General features: G+C 42.3%; 1 protein-coding gene across 1 annotated transcript in view; it reads right to left on the bottom strand.

Annotated features, from left to right (window-relative positions):
* Nucleotides 1–778: 778 nt before the first annotated feature.
* LOC103808273 (ovostatin-like) overlaps nucleotides 779–7,588 on the bottom strand; it is a 24,687-nt gene continuing 17,877 nt past the window's right edge. Inside the window, exons 25-35 of the mRNA XM_009081046.1 lie at nucleotides 7,444–7,525; nucleotides 6,825–6,981; nucleotides 6,315–6,389; nucleotides 5,097–5,262; nucleotides 4,612–4,832; nucleotides 3,820–4,035; nucleotides 3,249–3,373; nucleotides 2,818–2,908; nucleotides 2,182–2,250; nucleotides 1,180–1,285; nucleotides 779–840 (exon numbers count right to left, since the gene is read on the bottom strand). Coding sequence (XP_009079294.1) covers nucleotides 779–840; nucleotides 1,180–1,285; nucleotides 2,182–2,250; nucleotides 2,818–2,908; nucleotides 3,249–3,373; nucleotides 3,820–4,035; nucleotides 4,612–4,832; nucleotides 5,097–5,262; nucleotides 6,315–6,389; nucleotides 6,825–6,981; nucleotides 7,444–7,525 — 1,370 coding nt within the window. The remainder of the gene's footprint in view (nucleotides 841–1,179; nucleotides 1,286–2,181; nucleotides 2,251–2,817; nucleotides 2,909–3,248; nucleotides 3,374–3,819; nucleotides 4,036–4,611; nucleotides 4,833–5,096; nucleotides 5,263–6,314; nucleotides 6,390–6,824; nucleotides 6,982–7,443; nucleotides 7,526–7,588) is intronic.

Here is a 7,588-nt window from a genome sequence, read left to right as displayed (position 1 = left end):
ATAGGGTGCTCAACCACTTCTTCAGCATTTATGATGGTCCTACAGGGAAAAATCCAAAAGAAAATAACGTCAGTGAGAACAAACCAATAGCTGCAGGATAAATAAAAACCCACAAGTATTTTGTTTCAAGATACAGGGTAGTCAGGGAGTTCTGTGCAAAAAAACAACAGCTGAACCAAGGTCTGGCAGCAGCCTGTGCCTGTACCCCTCAGAAACTGCTCAGCAGATAACAACAAGCATGACCTCTGTGCTGAGCAGGACACAGATCCAGACCTTCTCTACAACAAGGCAGCATCATGCACACTGCCTTCATGATTCATGTCACTTCAAGTGTTCTCCTCAGATAATGTATTAGCTGCCCAGGAAAAGGTTTCTGTAAGCCTGTGTGAAACACCTTGCCTGTGCCTGTGCAGCATAGACTTCAGATGGGAGGCTTTCAAGGATTGCTACAGGTAGACTGTTCCTTGCTAAGTGCCCCTCTTTTGAGGAAACTTTGAAGGTGTTTCCCAGTTTCTTCATTATTCTGCACTTTGACTTTCAGTGTAGAAGCTAAGCTCTTCCATGAACATCAATGTGGTCTCCACTTGGAGTCCCACTGCCATGGGACAGGACCTGGCCACTGTCTGCCTGCTACCTGAGAAGCCTCATGGAGACCTTATTTCTTAGAGAATAGTTACTGTTTTACTCACTCTGCCAATCTCTCTGCTCTTGCTGCTTTATATTTCCCTTCCTTACCTGCTTGGGTTTTTTTCTGTCTTTCACTTACCTTTTCTAATCATTAGTCCACTTCTGCAACAATCCCTTTGCAAGGTGATGTATACTGAGCAACAGCATACTCTTCTGGAGAAGAAAGAAACAAATGTTCCTGTTAGCCTGGAGACTGATTCCTGTGCCTTGCCCTGGAGGTGCATATACTCTGTGCACACTTAGGCTGGAGATCCTGAAATGCCCTTTATTCTGATGCATGCATTTTTCTGTAACTTTCTAGTTGTGCCCACTTGTCACCTTGGGCACCACTAAAGTGAAATGAGACTCTCCCCTGGCCCTAGATCCAGATACTGATGGAGTTCAGAGGAGTGTTTGTTCCAGCAGGACTGGTGTTGTGTCTCAATTCACATAGTGTTTCTGCTGTCTCTGCCCCTTCTCTGAACTTGACACTGGTTAAAATCAAAGACGTACCTGTTTCGTAGTAATCATAGATCTGCACAGGAGCTGGCTTGGAGTGGCTCACTATAAAGTCCTGCTCAACTGAGAAAGTGATTTCTTTCCTTTTCTTCTGTGGGATCTGAGAATGGAGGGAAATACATCACTTAAGTCTTTTTATTTGTACAACACCACCTGGAGCAGATGAGGGTGGTAACTGATAAATTGCATATTTCAAATCCTACTGGTGCCACATACATGGATATGGGACAGCCATTGTCTGAAACAAGTTTGGAGCATCCAAAGTGAAACTGAAGAATTGTAGGTTTCCTATCCTGCTTGTATTACCTGATTCTGTAACTATTACACATCCTATTGCCAGAGAGGAAAAAATCATCCAAAGGGATGATTTCCCAATGGTCATACTGATAAAGTCTGGTAATCCAACCCCTCCCATTTCAGACATGAATATTTATGTGCCACCAAGAAATTGGGAACTAACTTTCAATGTATATCTCTTGGATATTGGCTTGTTGCTAGTTCTACAGGGCCCTGAGCAAATTTACTTTTACATTCACTATGTAAATTCTGAATCAGGTTAAATTTTGCAATGAACTAGTGTAAGAGAAGGAATGGAAATCTTTCCAGAGTAGAACTAAAGCAGTGTTTCATGTCCTGTTGAAAGGACTGAGGTTCATGAGAAGCCTAACAAGGAGACATGCACACAAGGGAACCTCTTTTCTGGTTTATCTGTGTTTGACTGAAAGGAGAAAGAATTTTGATTAATTTCTATGTGCTCTTTTTTATTAATTTTTTTTTCTAGTTGCTAATAGCGCAGGTCTCAGTTTGAAGCTGTTTAGAAGGTTGGGGTGTTCCAAGCCATTTGAGAAGTAAGTAGCTAAGTGATTGTGAGGGAAAACTGATGAGGAAGAGAACATGATAAATGCACCTTATAGAGTGTACCCATACTGTAGTTGTATCTATTACCTGCTATTTCCCTCCTTTGTGAAAATCAAATAGACCGTGAGCAGAACTTACATTTTGCAGATAAAGGAGAACATGATTTTTCTTGTTTTCTACTTGCATCACTGTATGACTGTCAATGAGCTTTAAAACAAGAAAATGGAGATAAATATATTGATAAAACTTTAAAAAACAAGTGCTATCTCAGACCCTCATGGCTGTGGGTTTCATTCTTCTCTTAGCCAGGGCTGGCGGCTGGATTTTAGAATCCAAATGTTGTTGAATAGATGGAGAGGACAGAGAAAAACCTGCCATTTGACTTAGTGAGGGGTGTGTAGGCACTTCCCAGATGCATGAGTCAGTGCAATTCATTTTGGGAATTCTGCCTGACTCTGCTGTGTTATATTTTTCGGAGCTTGTCTGACAGGTTTCCCACCCTTTCTCTACCTGGGCACTGCCAGCTCCCAGTTGCAGCTGCCAGCTACTCAGGATGGAGTTGGAACCCTTCCTAGTTTTTAATATGGGAAGGTTTGTGTGTTTGCAGCTCCCTGTAGGGCATTCCCTCCACTCAGTAATGAAGACAGTGCAGCCATGGAAACACCTTTCAGGGTTTGTGGGTGAATGATTCCTAACCATGCCTCTGTTTTCATCATGATGAGCCTTCTCCCCTGTCCCTGCAGGGAGTAATTTAATCTTGCTCCTATGGTTTACCTTATCCAGGGAAGCCTTAACAGGAACAAAGCCAGAGAGCATCTTCACATCAATAATAAGCATGTTGGATCTGTTGCGCTTCCCCATGTAACTGAAACAACAGAGGTTCATGTCAGTCTGGATCATACCTCGGGCAGCAAATCTCAGCTCTTTGCTCCAGACCTCTTGCAGCATGGGGAGGCTGGCATGAATCACATGCGCTTACTGACTGGCTCAGATGGGAGACAGTGAGGCCCCTAGTATGAATAGGCCAATTATGTGCCACCACCATCAATTAACAAGGTCTTTTGGGATATTGTGTCTTACAGGCTGATGTCATCAACATATTGGTCAGCTCATGCTTCTTGACTTTATAAGCAGAACTGAAACACACAGCAATGTTCTCTGCATGTCTTGTCATGTGTGCAGCTGGTTTGTTGATGGCACTTTACCTGCTCATGAGGACAATATCAAATTTTGCTGGTCGATCTGTTGGGCAGGAAGAATTTGATGTCTGTACTGAAAGCAGAAATCCAAAGGCCCCCTCTGGAAGGTGAATGTTGTATCTCAGTGCTGTCTGGAAGAGGAAAAATCCCTTTTGGTCAAGCATGCCAAGAATTTTTCTTTGCATTCCAAAAAACAAGTGTCAGACTTAGTGAACTTTTCTGGCAATGTTGCTCTTGGAAAACCAACAGCAACTTACAAAACCAAAACCAACTTATGACATTGTGTAAGATCCTTGCTTACGTCAATGATGAACACATTAGGCTTCTGCTCTTTAACTGTGAAGGTGCTTGTACCCAGAGACACCTCCCAGAAAGAAACCAGATAGCAGTTAGAAAGGACTCTTTTTCCATGTCATAACTCCACAGGAGTCAGAATGTGGGATGGGAAACAGAGAATTGAAATGATTTAGGGAAATCGAGTAATTAGGGACAATAAAGAGAAGTCAGAAAATCATCGAAACCATGGCTATTTGCATGCAGAATGTGAGACACAATGAAGAGGAGAGCAAACATTTACTTGCGTAAATACACATCCACTGCCATTCATCGTTAGGCTGTATTTCCCAGGGACCTCAGTAAGAGGAGTCTGTTGCAGCAGGAGCCTGTTTGCATTGTTGACAATAAATACCTTCTCAAAAGGCTTTTTGGAAGTGATCTTGACTGCATTTTGTGCAACAGAATTGTAGGTGGCCTCACCATAAGCAGCGAGGGCTTGCAGTGCAATGACTGTGTCCTGAAGGAAAAGAAAACAATAAAAGATACAGTGTGACCAGTGCAGAGGAGACCGAAGTCACCGTTCCAATATGAATCATAGTCACTTCATCCTGACTAAAGAAACCCTGAATTTGTGTATAATTCCAGGGTTCCCATACAAAAGGAGCCATTTCACTGTCATGTGTGGTTTAGAGTGGTAGAAATCTCTCCTAATATGAAGGTCTCAGAACATGAGCACTAGAGCACACTTCTAGAATTTTTCATAATGGTGAAGCCTGTGTTTTCTGAGGAACTACAGAGCACTTCCTGTTCACATAACAGCTGGGACTTGGTGTTTTCTACGCTCATGCCAGACAAAAATATCTGCATTTATTGCTAGTGAAATTACCCTTGTATGGTTTTCACCTTTGCATAGTTAAGAAGAGGGGGAACATAAATGTATTTTTGTCTCTCTAAGAGAAACGTTTTGTCTCTGTGTGTTTGAGACAGCAGAGAGAAGAGAGAAATAAGACTAGGTAGTCAAAGCCCCACTGGGACCCTAAAAGAGTGCCCCAGTTCCTAGGTTTGGCTGGGGAGTGGAAGGGAATTTTGGCACCTGGGTAGAAGAGAAACCTCCATAGGGATTCTGCTGCCTGATGATCCACTGCACAATCCCTGAGGCCTTTGTGAGATCCTCTTTATTCCGGTTGGGTTTGTAGAGCAATGCCAACAGCACATAACTGGTGATCTCAACTTCAGCTGATGGGGCATGGTCAAGCAAGGAGGGAGATTTTTCTGATGGAGGCCTCTCCTCCTGTTCCCAGTGCCATGACCCATCTGAATAAACAAAAAGAGGCTGAGAAGCAATCAACAGTGATTACAGATATCATTGCTCTATGCTGCCTCAAAGGCATACAGCATCCTGGCCTCTTCCTCACAAGTACTCTTCACAGACCAACGGATGTACTGTAGACTAACTCCATAGATTATTTGTCAAGTTTGGTTCATGTGCCCATACTCTCAATATTGTCAAGGTCACCCCATCAGTAAGGTCTGTTCCATCTTCCCACTTCCCAAATACACAAAATTACTGAAACTCACCAACTTCCTTTGCTGATTTCTGTAACTTTTCAAGGAACGATTCACATTTTTCTGCCTTGCCAGCTAAGCAGAAAGCATACGCCATGAGTGCCTCAGTGTAAACATCACTGATATCCTCCTCAGATGCAATCTCCAGACAAAAGAAGGCATTTTGGATTACAGGGTACTTAAAAACAAAAAAGCATATGGGTCTAATTCAGGACAGTTGGCTTCACCTGATGAAGAATTTATTTTCTTTAAACTGTTCTTTATCCTGTCACTATCACAGCAATGAGAATGAGACTTCAGCTTGTATAGTGACTTCAGGAGAGAGAATACAGAATTCTTCAAGGAGGGATTTTCAGAGGAAACAACGGCCAAATCAAATAGCTTTTATCTGACTTCTTGAAGAGGTTGGTTTATAAACAGATGTGTTCTGTTTCTTTCACAGCTATTTCCTTCTGCTTACCTCTATTATAATAATTCACTCTGCATTTCTATAATCAAGTGTTTGTTGTCTTGAACAAAAATATAACCTAGTAGTCTCTATCCTCAGTGACTCTGGTGTAAGTTTAATTCTGTGGAGTTGTAATAGAATTACACCAGTAAAAAATGCTCAGTCTGACTCTGTCCTCACTAAGGCACTAATAAAGAAGGTCTTCAGAAAGCATGTGATGAATTGGAGACTAGCCCATATGTTGAAGTCTAACATCTCCTCTGTAGTTTCCTTTGTACTAGCAATTTTGTGAAAAGGACAGATCAGCTTTTGCTCTGATGGACCTTTGTTTTTCCAACATAGCTTTCAGTTCCATTTGTCAATTTCACGGATTTACCTGCAATAACTTACTTTCTTGACTGGGTCATGTTTGAGGCTAAGCCATAGTGTGTGTGTTGCTATCTGTCATGTGTGGGTCATTAGCTGTCAAGTTGTTTTATCATAAATTAAAAGGTGTCACTAAACATCTTGGGTCTCTCAAATAGAAGATCTAATCCCACTGACATTCGTACAATTTCTACTAGAATTTCTACAATTCCTAGGTGGCTTAAGAAGTATAGAGATGAGGACCTTTTATATCACAGCCACCAGTGCAGACACAGAGCATGGTCACGTACCCTGAGAGCTCTCTCCCCCTCTCTTTCTTTCTCTTTACTATCTACAAACTTGTAGTTGTCGTTCGAGCCAAGTCAACAACTGGGGACCAATTCCAGTTGAATACCAGTAGCTAAAGGTCTCCTTACCAAGCTGGAGTGCCCAGCTTCTAGCATGGCAATGGTGATGTAGGCAGAAAGTGACAGCTCGTCATCTACTCCTCCCTGAAAAGCACATGGAGAGAGGAATAATCAGTGAATGCTGCAAGTGGGAAATCTTTAAATATGAATTTCTCTATTCCAGCTGGGATAATGAGGCCAGTTCTAGAAGCAGTCCAAAAAGAAGAACATTCACATAGCTCTTAAGTAGCTCATGAATCAACAAAGTCAATTTCATAAGTCAACAATGCCCATTGCTATCAAACCAAAAACCATCACCCACTCAAGCTTGGAGTTCTGTAATCCTATTTTAGATACCCACAAGATGTAAAGCACAGTGTAGGAAAGCTGTCTGAACAGAATATAGTAATTGTCAGGGGTGGAGAGTTAGCCCTTGGCAGAGGACAGGCATTTGGAGTGAAGTACAGTTTTTGGCAGTAGTGGGAGAGCATATTCTTAATGAAAGACTGTAAATTTGACCAAGAAGTAATTCTCTGCTACCTTCAAGGCATTGTTGAAGAGTGTTCCAACACTTCGGAAACAGCCACCTGGCTTCTGCTTGCGTGCCAGCCACATCAGGGTTTGAGCCTGGACATTGTTGTCAATATAGATGAAGTGACTAGCTTGTGCAAATGATCTATACACAAAGGCAGTGAGCCTGCAAGAGAAAGATGAAGTGAGATGGGCACTGGAAGTAGAAAAAGACAAAGTCAGTCCTCCTATTTATCCCATTCGTAAGCATTCCATTCAGCATGGTGGTTGCTTGCTTTCTCTTTGTGTGCTCCTCTGAGAGAGTTGTTAAACGAGTAGTAGTAGCTAGATGTGACATGGGGAGGATGTCCAACGCACTCTGAGTCTGATCCTGGCTACGGAACACAGCAGTGCAATGAGTTTCATGGGAGACAGCCAGTGTACAAATCAGAAAGTCATCTGGGTCTTAAGGGATCACCTTCTCACTCAGCCTGGCAGGGCGTGGAGTGACATTTTTCTTAGTACTTACAGAGTTCTAGTCCTAGACAGCTCTGTACATCTGATTTAGCTAGTAATGCTGCCTCTTACCTGCATCATGTGAATTGAATGCAAATTCATCTCTGAGTCATTTCTTCTCCTAGTCACTCACCAGGTATTCCCTTCTTTATCTCTGGTACCAAAGATGCTGTAGGACCCATCAGGATGTTTGTATGAGAGCTGCTTCTGGTAGCCTGCAAAGATACGGAAAAGGAAGTGTTCTTGAATGTGAAAACAAAACCTTACTCTGTTTGCTA

Source organism: Acanthisitta chloris, unplaced genomic scaffold (genome assembly GCF_000695815.1).
Source record: "Acanthisitta chloris isolate BGI_N310 unplaced genomic scaffold, ASM69581v1 scaffold4978, whole genome shotgun sequence".
Lineage (NCBI taxonomy): Eukaryota > Metazoa > Chordata > Aves > Passeriformes > Acanthisittidae > Acanthisitta > Acanthisitta chloris.
This window is presented reverse-complemented; position numbering and strand designations above follow the sequence as displayed.